Genomic DNA, 23,994 nt, shown 5'->3' with positions numbered 1-23,994 from the left:
CATGTAAGCCGGCCCAAGGAGACGCACTGGGGACCAGCTGCGTAGAGCCGGCTTCATGGCATTAGGCTCGACGCTCAATCTAGCCCGGCCGACACACGGTACCGCACCGGGCTATGCACCCGCACTGGAGACACCGTGCGCACCACTGCATAACATGGTGCCTGTCCGGTCTCTCTAGCCCCCCGGTAAGCACAGGGAGTTTGCGCAGGTCTCCTACCTGGCGTAGCCATACTCCCTGTTAGCCCCCCCCCCCCCCCCCCCCCCCAAGAAATTTTTGGGGCTGCCTCTCGGGCTTCCTTCCGAGCCGCCGTGCCTGCTTCGCCAACTCCATTCTCTGATAACCTTCCGCGCACTGCTCCATTGAATCCCAGGCGGGCTCCGGCACTCTCCCTGGGTCGACCGCCCACCTGTCTATTTCCTCCCAAGTCGTATACTCCATACTGTACTCTTCTTTGGGCTGCTCCTGTTGTTTCTTCTCCTGCTGCACCTTTGGGCGGCTACACTCCCCTGGTTTAGCCCAGGGTCCTCTCCCGTCGAGGATTTCCTCCCATGTCCAGAAATCCTTATTGCGCATCTCCTCGCGCTGCTCCTGCCTGTTGACACGCTGCTTGGTCCTTTTGTGGTGGGTGGTTCTGTAACGATTTTCTGTATGAGAAGGAGAGTCGGACCAAAATGCAGCGTGTAGATTGCGATCCATGTTTTAATAAACAAACGTAAAACACGAATCAATACAAACACTACAAAATAAAGAACGTAATGAAAACCTAAACAGCCCTATCTGGTGAAAACACATAGACAGGAACAATCACCCACCAACACACAGTGAAACCCAGGCTACCTAAATATGGTTCCCAATCAGAGACAATGAGGAACACCTGCCTCTGATTGAGAACCATATCAGGCCGAACATAGAACTAGACAAACTAGACATGTAACATAGAATGCCCACTCAGATCACACCCTGACCAACCAAAACATAGAAACATACAAAGTAAACTATGGTCAGGGTGTGACAAGTATGGTCATTCGGAAGGAATTTTAAAGGGTTCGATTTTACCCTGTAATATGCCTTTTCAAAAGGTTAACTTACTGTGGTTTCTCGTCCTCTCCCACCATTGGTTTTATTGCTGTTGTTGTAGGTGAAGGAAGATTATTTAATTGTCTCTTGGTTATGTTGCCTGGCTGCAAAAGCAGCACTTCTCCAATCCTCTGCAGATTATGCAAATCAAGAAGACAACATATTATTTCCATTTCAGTCATTGAATTGTTCTAAAATATTTGCCTTGCCAGTTGTTTGTTACCACAGTTGTGTTTTTTGCCTTTACCTGTTGGACGCCTTTTCTCTATCTTGCGGTTTGACGTCTCTTATCTTTTCTTGCTCTTCACCTGTTGTGGTGTTAGCAACCAACAAGATGGTGTACCCCAATCTGTGGGGTTTTATACCAGCCATGTTGTCATCAAGATTCATCTAAATCAGAAATGGTCAGACACACACACACACAAACTTGAATTATGCTGACCCGGAAGAACTGAATCAAATGTTTGAATTTAAGGTTAATCCTTCTTGGATGAGAAGTGCTTTTGGGGTCATGTTACTCAGCAGTCAGGTGAAATTGCTTATCCTCGTCATGCTTAAAAAATGAAATAGTTGACTTAAAAATGATTCTAATTACTTGTACATAAAGAAAACACATTTTGACAATTAAAATAGTTTTACTACAAAAAAAGTAAACAGGGAAGTATACTTTGAGGAGATAATCAGACGTTGATTTAATTTACTTCATTCTATGTTCTAGCATTTCCTCATGTCACGACTTCCACCGAAGTCAGTCCCTCTCCTTGTGTTCAGTTCGATCCACTTTTCATTTTCCATTTGTTCTGTCTTTGTCTTATCACACCTGACTTCACTCACCAATTACTTGTTTATTATTTAACCCTCTGTTCCCTATGTTGTATTTGTGAGTGATTGTTATTTGTTACGTGGATAATTGTCAGGCGTTGCACTTTTGTTTTAGACCGTGTTTTTGGCACTTGTATACATTATGTGCTGTCATTTGGTAACCGGTATTAAAGTGTGCCTGTTTATTATACTCCGCTCTCCTGCACTTGACTTCTCCTCCCATATAATCGCAGTACAGAATCAATCACCTCAAGAAGGGAGTCAGCAGGAGCAGACGCCCTCCCAGTTGCAGTGGAGGAGCGCATTCAGCAGAACACGACCATGTTACAACATCTGAGAACAGCCATGGATCGCGTGCTGCAGACTATGGATCATTGGGAGAGAGGAGGAGGTTTTTCAGCGCCTCCACCTGATGGGACGGCTGCCAGATGCCAGGGGTTTCTACTACAGCTGGAGCTCTACCTGGGGACCATCCACCCGGCTCCTTGGGGCGTGAGAGTGTGTCCACCCTTGTCTCCTGCCTCTCAGGCAAAGTACTGGAGTGGACTTTGCGTAATGGTCCCATGAACTCTGCGTAATGGTCCCATGCCACGTCTACCTCACTCCATACGGCATTGGCCCACTCCAGGACTTTTCCACCTGAGGCAGGGGACAAGGAGCGTGCAGGATTTCACCTTGGACTTCCGGACCCTGGCCACCAGCGAGGGATGGAACGACAGGCCCCCAATCGATCACTACAGGTGCAGTCTGCGCGAAGACGTCCGTCGGGAGTTGGCTTTCCCGAGACACCACCCTCACATTGGACCAGCTGGTGGACCTGTCTATCCGTCTGGACAACCTGCTGACTACCCGCGGATGTCTGGATCGGGACCTGTCAGTTCCATCCCCCAGCACCTCCGCTCTGAAACACATGGAGCTGGTAGGTGCTGCACTTAGGGCGACTGGAGGAGGGGTCATTCCCTGTATCATCTGTGGCCGTAGAGGGTACACTGCTGGTCTGGTCGGTGCTGGGGAGGGTTCCTAATGGAGTCGAGGCAGCAGGCAGGGCACTATCGTGTCACCCCAGGTGAGTCGGCAACAGGCTCACCCAGAGCCCCCGGCTGCTCACATGCATGTGTTTATTTCACATGCATGTATTTTCCCCGCATTCTCAGCATAAGGCGCTAGTAGATTCAGGCGCAGCTGGGAATTTTATTGACTGTTCATTTGCTCATAGTTTAGGGACCACCTCATCGACGGGGGGATTGTGCGATAAATCTCCTGGTAGACGCAGCACTTCCCAGGAGTCACGCGTATCCTCTGTCACAGGTTGAGATGGTGGCTATGGAAACATATGTCTCCGAATCCCTGGGGCAGGGATACATTCGGCCCTCCACTTCCCCTGCCTCCTCAAGTTTCTTTTTTGTGAAGAAGAAGGATGGGGGTCGGCACCCGTGTATTGACTATCGGGGGATCAATCAGATCACTGTGAGGTACAGCTACCCGCTGCCTCTCATCGGCAGTATGATCGAGTCAATGCACGGGGCGCGCTTCTTCACAAAATTGGATCTCAGTACAACCTGGTGCGTATCCGGGAGGGGGATGAGTGGAAGACGGCATTTAATACCACCTCAGGGCACTATGAGTACCTCGTCATGCCGTACAGGTTGATGAATGCTCAATCAGTCTTCTAGGCCTTTGTTGACGAGATTGTTCGGGACCTGCACGGGCAGGGTGTAGTGGTGTATCTCGAAGACATTCTGATATACTCCGCTACATGCGCCGAGCATGTGTCCCTGGTGCACAGGGTGCTTGGTCGACTGTTGGAGCATGACCTGTATGTCAAGGCTGAGAAATGTCTGTTCTTCCAACAGTCCGTCTCCTTCTTAGGGTACCGCATTTCCAAGTCAGGGGTGGAGAAGGAGAGTGACCGCATTTCAGCAGTGCGTAATTGGCCGACTCTGACCATGGTAAAGGAAGTGCAGCGGTTTCTGGGGTTTGCCAACTACCACCAGAGGTTTATCCGGGGTTTTGGTCAAGTAGCAGCTCCCATTACCTCATTGCTGAAGGGGGGACCGGTGTGGCTGCAGTGGTCGGCTGAGACAGACAGGGCTTTTGGTCACTGTTACGTTCCCCAGTTTATGTGTTGTAGTTTGTGTATTTGCATGTGTTTTATTTCAGGAAATGGCTTCCTGAAATCCCTCAAGCAGCTGATTGGTCGACTCCAGGGCTAATTGGAGAGCTGACCCCGCCCCCTCGTCAAGACACAGCTGTCTCCAATTACACATTCATTCTGAAGCTATATAAAAGCCAGTGTTCTGTTCAGGAGAGAGAGATTTGGAGGTAGGGATTGCTGAGAGAGATTTTGCTGAGGTCATTGCAGAGCGATTGTTTGTGATAGAGATTTGCTAGAGATATTTTGCTGGGAGGTCATTGCAGAGTGATTGTTTGTGATAGAGAGATTTGGAGGTAGGGATTGCTGAGAGAGATTTTGCTGAGGTCATTGCAGAGCGATTGTTTGTGATAGAGATTTGCTAGAGATATTTTGCTGGGAGGTCATTGCAGAGCGATTGTTTGTGATAGAGAGATTTTGGAGGTAGGGATTGCTGAGAGAGATTTGCTGGGAGGTCATTGCATAGAGAGATTTTGCTAGAGAGATTTTCTGGAGGTTGATTTGCTGGGAGTTCATTGCTGGGAAGTGGTATGTTCTGTGAGTTTGTTGCTCAGGTAGAACTTAGTTGATGTCCTTTGTTTCTTAGTTTGTTTGTAAAATTGTTTAATATTCTTTAATTTGTTCCCAGGGGGGAAGGGGAAGGCACCTTGGGAGTGTTTAGGCAAGAGGCCCGCGGGCATACATATACCCGTAGTATATTCACTGTCTAGGCACACTAGGTAAGACCTGGGCGGACCACCCCCTGTATTTTGGTTAGAGCACCAGGTGGTGCTAAATTAGGTAAGTAGTGGGTAGGCAGGTAAGATAGGAGAGGGGGCTTTGAGATTTACTTTCTTTGCTTTGGTTCTGTCCAGCCCCTTTTCCCCATATTACCGTGTAAAGGAATAAAGTCCTTGTAAACGGTACCACATTCTGCCTGTTGTCATCCTTACTCGCACCTACAGTCCATACCTTTTTCACTTCACGGAGAGTTTAGTTGTAGCAGGGTGTTGCGTTCCCTCTTCATAGAGGCGTGCGTAACAGTCACCTGAAGGCTCTGTTTACCTCAGCTCCCGTGCTGGCTCATCCGGATCCCTCTTTGGCGTTCATAGTGGAGGTGGACAAGTTCCGAGGCTGGGATAGGAGCCGTGCTCTCTCAGCGCTCGGACACGCCACCAAAGCTCTGCCCCTGTGCTTTTTTTTCGAAGAAGCTCAGCCCTGTAGAGCGAAACTATGATGTTGGGGACCGGGAGATGTTGGCTGTTGTCAAGGCTCTGAAGGCGTGGAGACATTGGCTTTTCACATCTGGACTGACCTCCGCAATCTGGAGTACATCCAGGCGGCGAGGAGACTGAACCCTCGCCAGGCAAGGTGGGCTATGTTCTTTACCCGTTTAGTTTTCACTCTATCCTACAGACCAGGTTTCCAGAACGCTAAGGCAGACGTACTGTCCCGGATGTATGACACAGAAGAGCGGTCCATGGACATCAAGCGGGCGTTACACACAGAGCCCACTTCCCCCCAGTGTCCAGCTGGGCGCCGGTACGTTCCGTCTGCTGTCCGCAACCGTTTGTCCTATTGGGCCCATACGTCACTCTCCTCTGGTCATCCTGGCATCAGTCGGACGGCGCCTTGCCTTAGTGGGAAGTACTGGTGGCCCACCTTGGCCAAGGACGTGAGGGTTTATGTTTCCTCCTGAGCGGTGTGTGCCCAGAGCAAGGCTCCCAGGCACCTGCCCAGAGGGAAATTACAACCCCTACCCGTTCCACAACGGCCGTGGTCGCACCTGTCGGTGGACTTCCTAACAGATCTTCCTCCCTCACAGGGCAACACCACAATCCTGGTCGTTGCGGATCGGTTTTCTAAGTCCTGTCGTCTCCTCCCTCTGCCCAGTCTCCCTACGGCCCTACAGACTGTGGAGGCCCTGTTCACTCACGTCTTCCGGCACTACGGGTTGCCTGAGGATATAATCTCTGATCGGGGTCCCCAGTTCACATCCAGGGTCTGGAGAACGTTTATGGAACGTCTGGGGGTCTCGGGTAGCCTTACCTCAGGTTTTCACCCCGTAACGGGCAGGTGGAGAGAGTCACTCCGCCACTGCTCCACTAACTTCTCTCCTTTCCCGTGCGTACTGGGGTATCAGCCGGTTCTGGCACCGTGGCATCAGAGCCAGATCGAGGCTCCTGCGGTGGACGAGTGGTTCAAGCTCTCGGAGGAGACCTGGGACGCCGCCCATGTGCACCTACAACGGGCCGTGAGGTGGCAAAAAGCGAGCGCCAACCGCCACCGCAGCGAGGCCGGGGGACAGGGTTTGGCTCTTGACCCACTCCAGGAATCTGAGGTGCGGGAGGTTCCTCCGCCCCCTCTGGACATCGAGGGGGCACCGGCGTATGCTGTTCGAGCCATCCTGGACTCGAGGCATCGGGCGAGGGGCCTTCAGTACCTCGTGGAGTGGGAGGGGTATGGTCCGGAGGAGAGATGCTTGGTGCCGGTGGAGGACGTCCTGGACCCTTCGTTGCTGCGGGATTTCCACCGTCTCCATCCGGATCACCCTGTGCCTCGTCCTCCGGGTCGTCCCCGAGGTCGGTGTCGGCGCGCTGCTGGAACCGTGTGTCAAAGTGGGGGGTACTGTCACGACTTCCGCTGAAGTCGTTCCCTCTCCTTGTTCGGGCAGCGTTCGGTGGTCGACGTCACCGGCTTTCTAGCCACCGCCGATCCACTTTTCATTTTCCATTTGTTCTGTCTTTGTCTTATCACACCTGGCTTCACTCACCAATCACTTGTTTATTATTTAACCCTCTGTTCCCCATGTTGTATTTGTGAGTGATTGTTATTTGTTATGTGGATGATTGTCAGGCGTTGCACTTTTGTTTTAGACCGTGTTTTTGGCACTTGTATGCGTTATGTGCTGTCATTTGGTAACCGGTATTAAAGTGCGCCTGTTTATTATACTCCGCTCTCCTGCACTTGACTTCGCCTCTCATATACATGCATTACACCTCATGTAAATACAAACCAATCATGAGGAAAGTGAATCACTTCGATCATTTAGGCTGATTGGGGAGATAACCTCTATCCTATCCGCTTTACCAGACAGTTCATATTGGGTGTGGCATGTGAGTTTGGTCTTTAAACAATCATTGATAACAGGTAGCAGTGAATAAACATGGAATGAACAGTGTATAAACATAGAAAGTGAGACGAGAGGGTATTTTCATTTTGCTGCATGCATGAAATGTATTTTAATCAGAAAAAAACATTGTTAAATACATTGTATACACAATTATCTATTTACTAGTATTATTATTTTTTTGTTTTTTTATTTGCAAGAGGGATACAAAATGTTTACCTCATAAATTACTTTAAAAGTAAGGGGTTTTCAAACCATACATTGTTCACATCATTTTGAGATGATCAGATTTCCATTGGCAGTTAATTTCAGTTTTTCTTAGCTGTGAAGCTGTCTAGTTTAGCCACTGCAGAGTGAATGGAATGCATTACAAGACGCCGACTTTTTCTTGCCACTTGGACAGACATTGATAGTAGTAGTATATACATATTCCCATAATGTACCACTCAAATAGCTATAATATGCATATCAATTACCACACAATTCTCTGCCTGTTTAATCGAAGACCATGGATTAAAAAAGCTCCAAGGGGTGGTTCATAGCAATTTAGTTTTGTGGGTAATGTTTTTACACACATTGCACCTGTATGAGGTAAAGCTTAATAATCTCCTGAAAAGTTGTGGGAGAATGTTTGTTTAAGAAAAACAAGAGGATGTACTGTACATTTGAAAGTCCCATTTGGAAAATCTCCTCAGAACGTTCACGATTTGTTTCCAAGAGGTACAATGTTGTCTGGGGTTTATGCAGGTGCCACAGAGGAAACCTCTGTTTTTGATGTAGACACTTCAGTGCCATCATCTTCTGCCTTTCCAAAGAGCTGCATGATGCAAGTACGGAACTGGAGAGAGAGAAATAATTAAACATAAGACTTTCAAATTATATGTCTATCTCGAAATTGAACGAACACATTGTCAGCCAATGCTTTAAAAAAAATGTACTTCACAAGAAAGGCAATTGTGAAACATTTAGAAAAAGTAGTATTGTTAGAGCTTTGTTACATGAAATCAGTAAGATAAAAAAAACAGTGTCTGAGAATCCTGTTTAGACTTACCTGTTTGTTCATGAAGACATATATAACTGGATTGTAGATGGTGGCGCTCTTGGCAAAGTAGGCAGGAATTGCGGCTGCCAGAGGGTGGAAAGCATACCCAGGGTTAGCCGCAGCAAAGCAGGCAAAGCAGGTATAAGGTCCCCAGCATACACAGTAAGCTATAATCATGACAACAACCATCCTGGACACTTCCTTCTCGGCCTTCTGTGTTGACTCAGAGTCTTTCTGCTGCGCAGCAACCTGTGGTCATTCAGAAGGAATATCAAATGGTTAGATCTAACCCTTTAATATGCCTTTTCAAAAGGTACACTTGACCATTACTGTATTTAACAACATAGTTGCTTGCTACAGTATGGTATATTTAAAATATCACTTACAGCACGAATGGCTAGCCACACGAAAATGTAGCAGAAGATGATCACGAACAGGGGGAAGAAGCAGCATGTAATCATGAGAGTAATCATGTAGGACTTGACTCCAGGATCCTCATTGCCTCCGAACACATCAGGTCCGCAGGAAGTCTTCAGGCCGTGAGGCCAGTACCTGGTGGAGGGAGAGAGATAAAGAAATGTGTTAAATAATTGAATTTTTAAAACTTGAATCCTCAGTGAAATAAGAAGAGAAATCCCACCTGCTCCAGCCAAAGATGGGGGGGGCACACCAGAAAGCAGACCAGACCCAGGAGAAGATAATGCCTCCCATGGCCCATTTGGCATCAAACTTGACACTTCCAAAGGGCTTGCACACCACCACCCATCTCTCCCAAGAGATGACAGCCAGGGACCACAGAGCAGCAATTCCTGCATAATATATACATATACTGTAAATTAGACAAAAGAGAAATTCTGATTACTGTCACTATGCTACGGTGTTCTAGAATCTGACAATTACTCTTTCTCAGCACCGTGTAGAAATGTATAATTTTCTTGTTAAATATTAGATAATAGTATAGTCCATGTAAAACTGCATCTTACCGCAAGTGGAGACAGTGTATCCCTCAAAGACACACATTGGATGTCCCAGAATGAAGTAGCCAAAAAACTGGTTGCAAACGCTGATGGTGCTTGCCAAAAGTGTTTCTCCAATGTCAGCAATAGCAAGGTTGACCAAGATCCAGTTCAGAGGGTGTTGGAGCTTCTTGAATTTTGCAGTGGCCACCAGTACCAGGCCATTGGTGAAGACTGAGAGGATGACCACTATGATCATCCAAAGTGTTGAAACATTGTACACCCATCTTGGAGCAATGTGGTAGTTGGGGCCCTCAAAGGGATCTGAGATCAAACAGACAAAATTATTTTTCTAAGAAGGAGAAAATGACAGGTGCAGGTGCCTGGTTAGATGATCTACATGCTTCTTTAGATGATCAATTAAAATGCAAAAGTAATGCAAATTACATAAATTATATTAATTCATTCAAATTATACGTATAAAGTGAAATTTTACTTATGCCATCTGTTGTATATAACTTCCATAAAAATATGACTAAATACAGTTAACATAACCTCATGATTTAAATAAAATAAAATATATGAATTGGAAGTTTCAATCAAGGTAGATGTAGTTGCACTCTCACCTTTGGTGTTATTGCTGTTGGTGAAGGTAAAGGAAGATTCTCTCGTTGTATCTTGGTTTTGTCGCCTGGCTGCATAAGCAGCACTTCCCCAGCTTTCTGCCATTTCTGAGAAAGTATCTGAAGAATATACAAATAAAGAAGACAACATATTATTTCCATTTCAGTCATCGAATGATTGTAAAATATTTGCCTTGCCAGTTGTTTGTTGCCATAGTTATGCTTTTGCCTTTACCTGTTGGACGCTTTTTCTGTCTTGTGGTTGGCTTCTGTTGTCTTGTCTTGCTGATCACCTGTTGTGGTGTTAGCAACCAACAAGATGGTGTACCCCAATCTGTGGGGTTTTATACCAGCCATGTCGTCATCGAGATTAAGATCTAAGACTTACACACACACACACCAAAAAGAACTTGAGTTATGCCGGCCAGTCGAACTGAAGCCAAGGTTTGAATTTAAGGTTAATCCTTCTTGGATGAGAAGTGCTTTTGGGGTCATGTTACTCAGCAGTCAGGTGAAATTCCTTATCCTCTTCATGCTTAAAAGAGAAAATAGTTGACTTAACAATTGTTCTTATTACTTCTAAATAAAGAAAACACATTTTGACAATATGAATGTTTTTACTATAACAAAGTAAACAGGGAAGAATTCTTTGAGGGGATAATCAGACAATGATTTAATTTACTACATTCTACGTTCTATCTTTTCCTCATGCAAATACAAAACAATAATGATGAAAGTGGATCACTTCGGCCTTTTGCCTGATTTGTGAGATAATCTCTATCCTATCCGCTTTACCAGACAATTCATAACGGGTGTGTCATGTGAGTTTGGTCTTTAAACAATCATTGATAACAGGTATCAGTGAATAGAAATTGAATGAACAGTGTATAAAAATTGAAAGTGAGACCAGAGGGTATTTTCATTTGCTGCATGCATGACATTTATTTCAATCAGAAAAACACATTGTTAAATACATTGTATACACACTTTTCTTTATGCTATATATTTTTTGTTGTTTGTTTTTTTTATTTGCAAGAGGATTAGAACATGTTTACCTCATAAACTACTTTAAAAGTAAGGGGTTTTCAAATCATACATTGTTCACATAATTTTGAGTTATCAGATTTCCATTGGCAGTTCATTTCAGTTTTCCTTAGCTGTGATGCTGTCTAGTTTAGCAACTACAGAGTGAAGAGAATGCCTTCCAAGACGCCAACATTTTATTGCCACTTGGACAGACATTGATAGTAGTAGTATATACATATTCCCATAATGTACCACTCAAATAGCTATAATATGCATATAAATTACCACACAATTCTCTGCCTGTTTAATCGAAGACCATGGATTAGAAAAGCTCCAATGGGTGGTTCATAGCAATTTAGTTTTTGTGGGTAATGATTTTACAAACATTGCACCTGCATTAAATAAAGCTTAATAATCTCCTGAAAAGTTGTGGGAAATTATTTCTTTAAGAAACACAAGAGGATGTACTGTACATTTAAAAAGTCCCATTCTGAAAATCTCCATAGAACGATTTGTTTCCAAGAGATACGCCATTGTCTGGGGTTTATGCAGGTGCCACAGTGGAAACCTCTGTTTTTGATGTAGACACTTCAGAGGCATCATCTTCTGCCTTGCCAAAGAGCTGCATGATGCAAGAACGGAACTGTGGAGAGAGAATAAGAATGGAACATGAGGAAAGAGCTACAAAATATACAGTACGTCTACATTTAGGTAGACATACTGTAATTCCTTTGTTAACCACTTTATTATTGATGGGTCAAAATATACTTAACCAAAATGTAAAAGTAACATGTAAAGTGGTGGTCCCATGTTTCCCATGTTACTGAAATAAAAGATCCCAGAAATGTTGTCCATATCCACAAAAGCTTATTTCTGTTACATTTTGTTCAGAAATGTGTTTACATCTCTGTTAGTGAGCATTTCACCCTTTGCTAAGATTATTCATCCACCTGACAGGTGTGGCATATCTGGAAGCAGATTAAACAGCATTATGATTACACAGGCGCACCTTGTACTGGGGACAATAAAAGACCACTCTAAAATGTGCAGTTTTTTCACACAACACAATGCCACAGATATCTCAAGTTTTGAAGGAGCATGAAATTGTCATTCTGACTGCAGGAATGTCCACCAGAGCTGTTGCCAGAGAATGTAATGTTCATTTCTCTACCATAAGCCACCTCCAACCTCCTTTTAGAGAATTTGGCAGTATGTCCAACTGGCCTCACAACCGCAGACCTCATGTAACCACGCCAGCACAGGATCTCCACATCCAGCTTCTTCACCTGCAGGGTCATCTGAGAACAGCCACCTAGACAGCTGATGAAACTGTGGGTTTGCACAACCGAAGAATGTCTGCTCAAACTGTCAGAAACCTCAGGGAAGATTATCTGCATGCCTGTCGACATGTACAATATCCAGTAACTTCGCAAAGCCATAGAAGAGGAGTGGTCCAACATTCCACAGGCCACAATCAACAACCCGATCAACTCTATGCGAAGGAGACATGTTGCGCTGCATGACGCAAATGGTGGACACCGGATACTGACTGGTTTTCTGATCCACGCTCCTGCATTTTTTTAAAGGTATCTGTGTCCAACAGATGCATGTCTGTATTCCCAGTCATGTGAAATCAAGATATTAGGGCCTATTTTTGTTCAGTGTTCATGTAGCTATCAGACTAACACACTTACCTGTTTGTTCATGAAGACATAGATAACTGGATTGTAGATGGTGGCGCTCTTGGCAAAGTAGGCAGGCAGTGCAGCAGCCAGAGGGTGGAAGGCATACCCAGGGTTAGCCGCAGCAAAGCAGGCAAAGCAGGTATAAGGTCCCCAGCACACACAGAAAGCTATAATCATGACAACAACCATCCTGGACACTTCTTTCTCGGCCTTCTGTGTTGACTCAGAGTCTTTCTGTTGCGCAGCAACCTGTGGTCATTCAGAAGGAATATCAAATGGTTAGATCTAACCCTTTAATATGCCTTTTCAAAAGGTACACTTGACCATTACTGTATTTAACAACATAGTTGCTTGCTACAGTATGGTATATTTAAAATATCACTTACAGCACGAATTGCTAGCCACACGAAAATGTAGCAGAAGATGATCACGAACAGGGGGAAGAAGCAGCATGTAATCATGAGAGTGATCATGTAGGATTTGACTCCAGGATCCTCATTGCCTCCGAACACATCAGGTCCACAGGAAGTCTTCAGGCCGTGAGGCCAGTACCTGGTGGAGGGAGAGAGATAATGAGATTTTGAACAATGGAGTTTTTCACACATCAGTGAAATAAAAAGAGTAAAAAATCCCACCTGCTCCAGCCAAAGATGGGGGGGGCACACCAGAAAGCAGACCAGACCCAGGAGAAGATAATGCCTCCCATGGCCCATTTGCCATCAAACTTGACATTTCCAAAGGGCTTGCACACCACCACCCATCTCTCCCAAGAGATGACAGCCAGGGACCACAGAGCAGCAATTCCTGTGCAGGGGAACAGTTGTACTGAAAGTTAGAGACACTCTAATTCTATGTGAAAACACAGCACCGTAATAACATGCACCAAGGAAATGGCTTTAGGGAGCACTTTGTGTTGATCAATTTCTCTATACTATACATTAATCTACCATTTCCACATATTACTGGTACAATAAATACAATTCAAATATGTGTAAAACTGAGGAGTCTCTTACCACACACAGACACAGTGTATCCCTCAAAGACACACATTGGATGTCCCAGAATGAAGTAGCCAAAAATCTGGTTGCAAACGCTGATGGTGCTTGCCAAAAGTGTTTCTCCAATGTCAGCAATAGCAAGGTTGACCAAGATCCAGTTCAGAGGGTGTTGGAGCTTCTTGAATTTTGCAGTGGCCACCAGTACCAGGCCATTGGTGAAGACTGAGGTAATGACCACAAAGATCATCCAAAGTGTTGAGAGATTGTATACCCATCGTGGAGCAATGTGGTAGTTGGGGCCCTCAAAGGGATCTGCAAAAGAAGAAGAGATAAAAATGTATTAGAACTTTCTGACTCATTGATATAGTCATATGCAGTGGTGTAAAGTACTTAAGTAAAAATACTTTAAAGTACTACTTAAGTTGTTTTTTGGGGTATCTGTACTTTACTTTACTATTTATATTTGTTACAACTTTTACTTTCACTCCACTACATTCCTAAAGAAAATAATATACTTTTTACTCCATACATTTTCCCTGACACCCAAAAGTACTCATTTTGAATGCTTAGCAGGACAGAAAAATTGTCATATTCACACGCTTATCAAGAGAACATCCCTGGTCATCCCTACTGCCTCTGATCTGATCACTAAACACAAATGCTTAGTATGTAAATTATAGGTGAGTGTTGGAGTGTGCCCCTGACTATGTTGAAAACAAGAAAATCATGCCGCCTGTTTTGTTTTACTATAAGGAATTTGAATTGATCCATACTTTTACTTTTTAGACTTAAGTATATTTTAGCAATTACATTTACTTTTGATACTTAAGTAGATTTAAAACCAAATACTTTTAGAATTTTACTTAAGTAGAATTTTACTGGGTGACTTTCACTTTTATTTCAGTAATTTTTAATTAAGGTATCTTTACTTCTACTTAAGTATGACAATTGGGTACTTCTTCCACCACTATATGAGGACATTAAACAAACATTTTGAACAGAATGTGTGCATCAAAAGTTATGACCAAGAAAAACACTGTCCTGACCCAAATTATTCAATGTATTGGTTGTATCATTGTGCGTACTGCTAATGCCAGTTACAAATGGTATGTCTGCTGTTTGTGAAATAACGTTTGAGAGAACTACACTGCAACAAAAGACCTTCAGCAACATCAATTTAATTTAAAAAGGACACCATTACCTTTTGTAAATCTATAATAACTCCAATCTTTTGGGGGAATATACAGAATCAGGCTCTTTCAATAGTTATACCCTCAGTCACTACACTAAACAAAATGTACTGTACCTTTGGTGTTATTGCTGTTGGTGTAGGCGAAACCTGATTCTCTCGTTGTATCGTCGTGCCGCCTGGCAGCTAACACTCCTAGCTCTGCCATCCTTGGACTGCTTAACAGGAGTTTCTGAAGTTGACTGCTGAAGTCCAAGCCGTGCTTCTCAACTATCCTAGGGTTTATATACCATCCTTTGGGTCTTTTGAAAGGATTATGGCCTTGGAGGAATTAGGGCACGGTTGGCACTGGGGCCATGGTATAATTTGTACCATGGCATGGGCTGGACTGTCTTTTCTTAACTGTTAATTACCACCAACAACTAAGTTGGGTGGATTTCAGAGGCCCATAATCTTGTCTGAGAGGGCTTTGGTGGCAGAGAAGGTTAAAAGTAATTTAAATGCCATGCTGCTGTAACCGAGGCCCAGATTGGTAAGTTGAATGGCATTAGGGTAAGAGGTTTTAAATGTGTAACTTAAAAAATTAAATGTTGTCAAGAGAAATATGTATGATGACTGACTACACTTCAACAGGAAAAATAGTGTCGAGAGAAATCCAGGTGCCAACAGGCCATGTAGGCCCACAAGGCCCTATTGGAGCTAGAATGGTTGATAAGTAAAATGTAAATAAAAAAAAAGTATTTTTGGCTGTCACAGATGCTTTATTTCATTTTATCTGCTATTTTCCACATGGGGGGTGGGGAGGGGGGGGGGGGGGGAGCACCATCACTCTATCACTCTACAGATTGACAATATCTGTATATATCCATCATATTTCAATGAATGATAACTGATGACAAAAGTGCATCTGAAATGCATCGGAAACACTGACTTTATTAAAATCAATATCTCTTTAGAAGTACATTTTTGTAGTTAAACTGTTGAATGTACAGTATAGTGAAAAAGAATGCCACCCTAAACATTAGGCCTATTATATGTAACATGCCAAATGGGCCAGTTATCTGATATCTGGGTTAGTCGGATTTGTCTTCTGACTAAAGCAGCTTATTCGGACAAGTGGGGTTCCGCAGGACGTTACCTATGAAAGTCTAATTAGTATTGTCAGGAGTGCAGTCAGAAACACCCTAATCTCTCCTGATTGATGGTTCATTTTGGGGAAGCAGAGTTTATCCAAAAACCTGAAGGGAGTCACGTTTAATCCCTGACAGTAGTAAACCTGAAGGTTAAATTAAGGGTTTTATTTAACTCCTGGTATCTTTTTCCTTTTCCTACAGCTGTTGAATGTGACGTTTAACTAACAGCCTTGAGAAGATCTCCAAGAATAGTGGAGGATGGAGGCAGCAAACATGATGATGTGCAAGAACAGTCTGTTGACGTGAAACCTCTCTCTCAGTGTTTTGATTTATGTGCTGTCTTTTGGTTCTATTTTCACTATTCTCAACTATTTGACTGTTTGATGGTTGACAGATGATCCTCCTTTTATGCGCAAAATGTATTAGGCTAGGGCACAACTGAACTATTCAATTGAAAGAACTTGGCTTTGATTGTAGCCTAGTCCAATTCTTATAAAGCCTACCTGCAATCTTCTAATCATGCTCCTCTGTAAAATGCTGCATTGCTTCGTGGGTAAGTCTAGAATTCCGCTAGTTTTGAACTATTCATGACTGGTAAAAGTTCACCACTAGCAGAACTCAGATTTTCTTCAAGAAAATGATGCTCTTGTGTAAATTGAGATTTTGTACAGGAATATACTGTGAATGAATTTACTTTTAATCGTGTTAGTTGTGTGATATATACAAGAGTTGCAAATTGTATTTGTGTGGCCTTGAATTCATTTGGGGTGGCAGGTAGCCTAGTGGTTAAAGTGTTGGACTAGTAACCGAAAGGTTAGAAGATCGAATCACGGAACCGAAAATATGTCGTTCTGCCCCTGAACAAGGCAGTTAACCCACTGTTCCTAGACCGTCATTGAAAATAAGAACATGTTCTTAACTGACTTGCCTAGTTAAATTTAAAAAAATACATTTTACACTATTTCATGATTTAATTTCCTTCATATTACTTTGTTATTGTAATAATAATAACTTAGCCTACTTTTGGTGTTATTACTGGTGTTAATATTGCTGTCATAGCCTAATTTGTTGTTATTGTTTTATTTAGCATATTAATTTATGAATAACTATAATTATTTATAATCATTGTGTTGTTGTTGTTTTGCTGTTGTTGTTGTTGTTCTGGAAGGAAGGAATATCCTCCATAACCATCTATATCAAGGTATATATATATATATATATATTTGTAATTTTAAAAAATTACAGATTCTGCAGTAGCTTACATAATAAAAAAAGTTTATTTTTTATTTTTCCTTTATCATAATAGAATGTAAATAGCCTCATTTATTAGGCTAAACATAGACTATTTTTATCCCTTGACAATATATACCTAATGAGGGATGTATGATCCTATGTTCTTGCCTCTTGAAATCGTATAGTCTACACACCTGTGCCTGCATGCAAATGTTTAATTAGGGACTGAGAACGGATAAGGACTAATTAAGTAATTAAGGACTAAGAGTAATTAAAGTGCAGGCCACACCATGAGTTTTTTACTGTAAAGGAAGCATGAAGATAATGGTTTAACAGGTAATGCTACCTGTTTAGGGCGGCAGACAGCCTAGCGGTTAACCTCTACAGCAGGAATTCCCAAACTGGGTTACGAGCAATGTAAACAAATGTTGGAAAAACTACTTGTGTCATGCATACAGTAGATGTCCTAACCGGTACGCCAAATAAAATGTGATTCACATTTAATATATATATATATATATTGTATACTGTATATATATATATTAAATGTGAATCACATTTTATTTGGCGTACCCCCGACTGCATTGCTATATATACAGTATATATATATATATATATTTACAGTTGAAGTCGGAAGTTTACATACACTTAGGTTGGAGTCATTAAAACTCGTTTTTCAACCACTCCACAATTTTCTTGTTAACAAACTATAGCTTTGGCAAGTCGGTTAGGACATCTACTGTATGCATGACACAAGTAGTTTTTCCAACATTTGTTTACAGACAGATTATTTCACTTATAATTCACTGTATCGCAATTCCAGTGGGTCAGAAGTTTACATACACTAAGTTGACTGTGCCTTTAAACAACTTGGAAAATGATGTCATGGCATTAGAAGCTACCGATAGGCTAACTGACATAATTTGAGTCAATTGGAGGTGTACCTATGGATGTATTTCAAGGCCTACCTTCAAACTCAGTGCCTCTGCTTGACATCATGGGAAAATCAAAAGACTTGTGTAGACCTCCACAAGTCTTTTTTTTTATTTATTTTTTATTTCACCTTTATTTAACCAGGTAGGCTAGTTGAGAACAAGTTCTCATTTGCAACTGCGACCTGGCCAAGATAAGGCATAGCAGTGTGAACAGACAACACAGAGTTACACATGGAGTAAACAATTAACAAGTCAATAACACAGTAGAAAAAAGGGGAGTCTATATATACATTGTGTGCAAAAGGCATGAGAAGGTAGGCAAATAATTACAATTATGCAGATGTAAAGGTAGAGATATTGGTGTGCAAAAGAGCAGAAAAATAAATAAATAAAAACAGTATGGGGATGAGGTAGGTGAAAATGGGTGGGCTATTTACCAATAGACTATGTACAGCTGCAGCGATCGGTTAGCTGCTCAGATAGCAGATGTTTGAAGTTGGTGAGGGAGATAAAAGTCTCCAACTTCAGTGATTTTTGCAATTCGTTCCAATCACAGGCAGCAGAGAACTGGAACGAAAGGCGGCCAAATGAGGTGTTGGCTTTAGGGATGATCAGTGAGATACACCTGCTGGAGCGCGTGCTACGGATGGGTGTTGCCATCGTAACCAGTGAACTGAGATAAGGCGGAGCTTTACCTAGCATGGACTTGTAGATAAGCTGGAGCCAGTGGGTCTGGCGACGAATATGTAGCGAGGGCCAGCCGATTAGAGCATACAAGTCGCAGTGGTGGGTGGTATAAGGTGCTTTAGTGACAAAACGGATGGCACTGTGATAAACTGCATCCAGTTTGCTGAGTAGAGTGTTGGAAGCAATTTTGTAGATGACATCACCGAAGTCGAGGATCGGTAGGATAGTCAGTTTTACTAGGGTAAGTTTGGCGGCGTGAGTGAAGGAGGCTTTGTTGCGGAATAGAAAGCCGACTCTTGATTTGATTTTCGATTGGAGATGTTTGATATGGGTCTGGAAGGAGAGTTTAGAGTCTAGCCAGACACCTAGGTACTTATAGATGTCCACATATTCAAGGTCGGAACCATCCAGGGTGGTGATGCTGGTCAGGCGTGCGGGTGCAGGCAGCGAACGGTTGAAAAGCATGCATTTGGTTTTACTAGCGTTTAAGAGCAGTTGGAGGCCACGGAAGGAGTGCTGTATGGCATTGAAGCTCGTTTGGAGGTTAGATAGCACAGTGTCCAAGGACGGGCCGGAAGTATATAGAATGGTGTCGTCTGCGTAGAGGTGGATCAGGGAATCGCCCGCAGCATGAGAAACATCATTGATATATACAGAGAAAAGAGTCGGCCCGAGAATTGAACCCTGTGGCACCCCCATAGAGACTGCCAGAGGACCGGACAGCATGCCCTCCGATTTGACACACTGAACTCTGTCTAAAAAGTAATTGGTGAACCAGGCAAGGCAGTCATCCGAAAAACCGAGGCTACTGAGTCTGCCAATAAGAATACGGTGATTGACAGAGTCGAAAGCCTTGGCAAGGTCTATGAAGACGGCTGCACAGTACTGTCTTTTATCGATGGCGGTTATGATATCGTTTAGCACCTTGAGCGTGGCTGAGGTACACCCGTGACCAGCTCGGAAACCAGATTGCACAGCGGAGAAGGTACGGTGGGATTCAAGATGGTCAGTGATCTGTTTGTTGACTTGGCTTTCGAAGACCTTAGATAGGCAGGGCAGGATGGATATTGGTCTGTAACAGTTTGGGTCCAGGGTGTCGCCCCCTTTGAAGAGGGGGATGACTGCGGCAGCTTTCCAATCCTTGGGGATCTCAGACGTTATGAAAGAGAGGTTGAACAGGCTGGTAATAGGGGTTGCGACAATGGCGGCGGATAGTTTCAGGAATAGAGGGTCCAGATTGTCAAGCCCAGCTGATTTGTACGGGTCCAGGCTTTGCAGCTCTTTCAGAACATCTGCTATCTGGATGTGGGTAAAGGAGAACCTGGAGAGGCTTGGGCGAGTAGCTGCGGGGGGGGGGGAGCTGTTGGACGAGGTTGGAGTAGCCAGGCGGAAGGCATGGCCAGCCGTTGAGAAATGCTTGTTGAAGTTTTCGATAATCATGGATTTATCGGTGGTGACCGTGTTACCTAGCCTCAGTGCAGTGGGCAGCTGGGAGGAGGTGCTCTTGTTCTCCATGGACTTCACAGTGTCCCAGAACTTTTTGGAGTTGGAGCTACAGGATGCAAACTTCTGCCTGAAGAAGTTGGCTTTAGCTTTCCTGACTGACTGTGTGTATTGGTTCCTGACTTCCCTGAACAGTTGCATATCGCGGGGACTGTTCGATGTTAGTGCAGTCCGCCACAGGATGTTTTTGTGCTGGTCGAGGGCAGTCAGGTCTGGAGTGAACCAGGGGCTATATCTGTTCTTAGTTCTGCATTTTTTGAACGGAGCATGCTTATCTAAAATGGTGAGGAAGTTACTTTTAAAGAAAGACCAGGCATCCTCAACTGACGGGATGAGGTCAATGTCCTTCCAGGATACCCGGGCCAGGTCGATTAGAAAGGCCTGCTCACAGAAGTGTTTTAGGGAGCGTTTGACAGTGATGAGGGGTGGTCGTTTGACTGCGGCTCCGTAGCGGATACAGGCAATGAGGCAGTGATCGCTGAGATCCTGGTTGAAGACAGCGGAGGTGTATTTGGAGGGCCAGTTGGTCAGGATGACGTCAATGAGGGTGCCCTTGTTTACAGAGTTAGGGTTGTACCTGGTGGGTTCCTTGATGATTTGAGTGAGATTGAGGGCATCTAGCTTAGATTGTAGGACTGCCGGGGTGTTAAGCATATCCCAGTTTAGGTCACCTAACAGAACAAACTCTGAAGCTAGATGGGGGGCGATCAATTCACAAATGGTGTCCAGGGCACAGCTGGGAGCTGAGGGGGGTCGGTAGCAGGCGGCAACAGTGAGAGACTTATTTCTGGAGAGAGTAATTTTCAAAATTAGTAGTTCGAACTGTTTGGGTATGGACCTGGAAAGTATGACATTACTTTGCAGGCTCTCTCTGCAGTAGACTGCAACTCCTCCTCCTTTGGCAGTTCTATCTTGACGGAAGATGTTATAGTTGGGTATGGAAATCTCAGAATTTTTGGTGGCCTTCCTGAGCCAGGATTCAGACACGGCAAGGACATCAGGGTTAGCAGAGTGTGCTAGAGCAGTGAGTAAGACAAACTTAGGGAGGAGGCTTCTGATGTTGACATGCATGAAACCAAGGCTTTTTCGATCACAGAAGTCAACAAATGAGGGTGCCTGGGGACATGCAGGGCCTGGGTTTACCTCCACATCACCCGCGGAACAGAGAAGGAGTAGTATGAGGGTGCGGCTGAAGGCTATCAAAACTGGTCGCCTAGGGCGTTGGGGACAGAGAATAAGAGGAGCAGGTTTCTGGGCATGGTAGAATATATTCAGGGCATAATGCACAAACAGGGGTATGGTGGGGTGCGGGTACAGCGGAGGTAAGCCCAGGCACTGGGTGATGATGAGAGAGGTTGTATCTCTGGACATGCTGGTTGTAATGGGTGAGGTCACCGCATGTGTGGGGGGTGGGACAAAGGAGGTAACAGGGGTATAAAGAGTGGAACTAGGGGCTCCATTGTAAACTAAAACAATGATAACTAACCTGCACAACAGTATACAAGGCATATTGACATATGAGAGAGACATACAGCGAGGCATACAGTAATCACAGGTGTTGAATTGGGAGAGCTAGCTAAAACAGTAGGTGAGACAACAGCTAATCAGCTAGCACAACAACAGCAGGTAGAATGGCGATTGATTAGGCAGAGAGGGTCGGATTAACTACACACAGAGCCTAAGTGCGGCTGGGGCCGACAGATAAAACATAAACAAGCAGAATGGATTACCGTGATTAATGGACAGTCCAGCATGCATCAGCTATGTAGCCAAGTGATCAGTGTCCAAGGGGCAGCGGTGGATGGGGCAGGGAAGCTGGACTGGCGAGTGTTATCCAGGTTAGAAAACTAACAATGACCAAATAGCTTGTAGCCAGTTAGCTGGTTAGCTTCTGGAGGTTCTTGAGTGTGTTCTAAAAATGTAAAGATAATAGCGGTTCCGTATCACATTGGGTGAGGCAGGTTACCGGAAGGTATAAACAAATTAAAAATCGAAAAGGGATAGAAAGTAAATATGGGTTCAGTGAGTGTTTGGGACGCGGCGATTCAGACGGTTAGCAGGCCTGTGCTAACAAGCTAACAGTTAGTAGACGGTGCTAAACACGGTAGCAGTTAGCGGACCGGGCTAAACAAGCTAGCAGTTAGCAGGCCGAATTTGCAAGCAAGGAGATAGCAAGGGCTAGAGAGTTAGCCTTTGGGGACGTCGCGATGGGGGTATCTGTTTATTCCTCTTCATGCAGTGACATCGATGGACCGATGGACCAGTCTGGTTCATCCTTGGGAGCAATTTCCAAATGCCTGAAGGCACCACGTTCATCTGTACAAAAGATAGTATGCAAGTATAAACACCATGGGACCACGCAGCCGTCATACCGCTCAGGAAAGGAACGTACTTTATAGGAAAGGAAATACATTTACACTCACCATAATTTGCAAATAACTTCATTAAAAATCCTACAATGTGATTTTCTGTATTTCTTTTCTCATTTTGGCCTAGCCAGTCTCCAGATCTCAACCCCATAGAAAATCTTTGGAGGGAGTTGAAAGTCCGTGTTGCCCAGCAACAGCCCCAAAACATCACTGCTCTAGAGGAGATCTGCATGGAAGAATGGGCCAAAATACCAGCAACAGTGTGGGAAAACCTTGTGAAGACTTACAGAAAACGTTTGACCTCTGTCATTGCCAACAAAGGGTATACAACAAAGTATTGAGATAAAGTTTTGTTATTGACCAAATACTTATTTTCCACCATAATTTGCAAATAACTTCATTAAAAATCCTACAATGTGATTATCTGGAGAATTTTTTTTATCCTTTTGTCTGTCATAGTTGAAGTGTACCTATGATGAAAATTACAGGCCTCTCTCATCTTTTTAAGTGGGAGAACTTGCACAATTGGTGGCTGACTAAATACTTTTTTGCCCCACTGTATATTTAGTTTTTTTTTTTTGTAAAAAAGAAAAAATCTTCACATTTTCAAAAGGTCCATTTATATTTTCCAACTGGGCAATACATTTAGGTGAGGTTTTTTCCCCCCTGAGTAGCCTCGTTTCACTGCCAAAAATAAAATCAAACCATCTAATGTTTAGCTAAATAACAACACAATGTTGTACAGGTAGCCTAGTCAAATAATTAACATCCTATCACATTAATGTTACTCTCTCGCGGGCATTCCACTAATGTAGCGAAACATAGCTGCTGCTCATTCCGTTTGCTCGAAAATAGATAAATGGTTAAAAAAAGACAGGCCCGTGTCCATAGAGACACATACCAGCTCTACCAGCAGTACTACACTTGCACCTGTCAACAACAGAAGTTGTTCTGCCTCCACGAGCACATTTGTTGTTAGCTCAGCTAGCATGGTCACTGACAGATGTGAATCTGTTAGAGGAATTCTAAATTCCTATATGTTTTGTAGCCAAAACCAAATTAACACTCTCTCTATTTCGTGTTAAGTTGTAAGTTTATCATATTATGCATGAAATAGATCGAGACCAGTCTTAAAAGTCAGGTAATAGCGTTTAATTCAAGAGAGTACTGGTTACATACACATTTTTCCACAGGTTATAAACTGAAAATGACATCATCAGTTTCTCACACTCTCTCCAATCCACACAATAGCGCAGTGTCTTCAGGTCTGGAGACTGTCTTCTACTCCCCTCATAAAACAAACATTCCAATCTGTCTAAAAGATATACTCTCCTCTATTAATGGAACATAAAACAAACATTTTTATCTGTCTAAAGAGATATGCCATCCCTCTCCCTTAAACCCAAGGTACAGACAATTAATTCGTTTTACTTACATTTTCAGTAACAGCTTAA

At 43.7% G+C, this 23,994-nt stretch overlaps 2 protein-coding genes across 2 annotated transcripts; both read right to left on the bottom strand.

Annotated features, from left to right (window-relative positions):
* Nucleotides 1-7,248: 7,248 nt before the first annotated feature.
* On the bottom strand, nt 7,249-10,085 carry LOC139371265 (red-sensitive opsin). Its single transcript, XM_071111536.1, has 7 exons — nt 10,018-10,085; nt 9,786-9,902; nt 9,187-9,483; nt 8,844-9,012; nt 8,590-8,755; nt 8,213-8,452; nt 7,249-7,999 (listed from the first exon to the last, which is right to left on the bottom strand). The coding sequence occupies exons 2-7, from the start codon at nt 9,886-9,888 to the stop codon at nt 7,901-7,903; spliced, it is 1,074 nt and encodes a 357-aa protein (XP_070967637.1). The 5' UTR covers nt 9,889-9,902; nt 10,018-10,085; the 3' UTR covers nt 7,249-7,900.
* Nucleotides 10,086-10,787: 702 nt separating this feature from the next.
* LOC139371264 (red-sensitive opsin-2-like) lies at nt 10,788-14,917 on the bottom strand. The gene is made up of 6 exons (XM_071111535.1): nt 14,798-14,917; nt 13,507-13,803; nt 13,129-13,297; nt 12,880-13,045; nt 12,503-12,742; nt 10,788-11,451 (listed from the first exon to the last, which is right to left on the bottom strand). Exons 1-6 carry the CDS (start codon nt 14,886-14,888, stop codon nt 11,353-11,355), a joined length of 1,062 nt encoding a protein of 353 aa, XP_070967636.1. The 5' UTR covers nt 14,889-14,917; the 3' UTR covers nt 10,788-11,352.
* Nucleotides 14,918-23,994: the final 9,077 nt, after the last annotated feature.

The sequence above is a fragment of the Oncorhynchus clarkii genome, chromosome 17, assembly GCF_045791955.1.
Source record: "Oncorhynchus clarkii lewisi isolate Uvic-CL-2024 chromosome 17, UVic_Ocla_1.0, whole genome shotgun sequence".
In the NCBI taxonomy this organism is placed as follows: Eukaryota; Metazoa; Chordata; class Actinopteri; order Salmoniformes; family Salmonidae; genus Oncorhynchus; species Oncorhynchus clarkii.
Note: the sequence above shows the minus strand (reverse complement) of the source record. Positions and strands in the feature narration are given on the sequence as shown.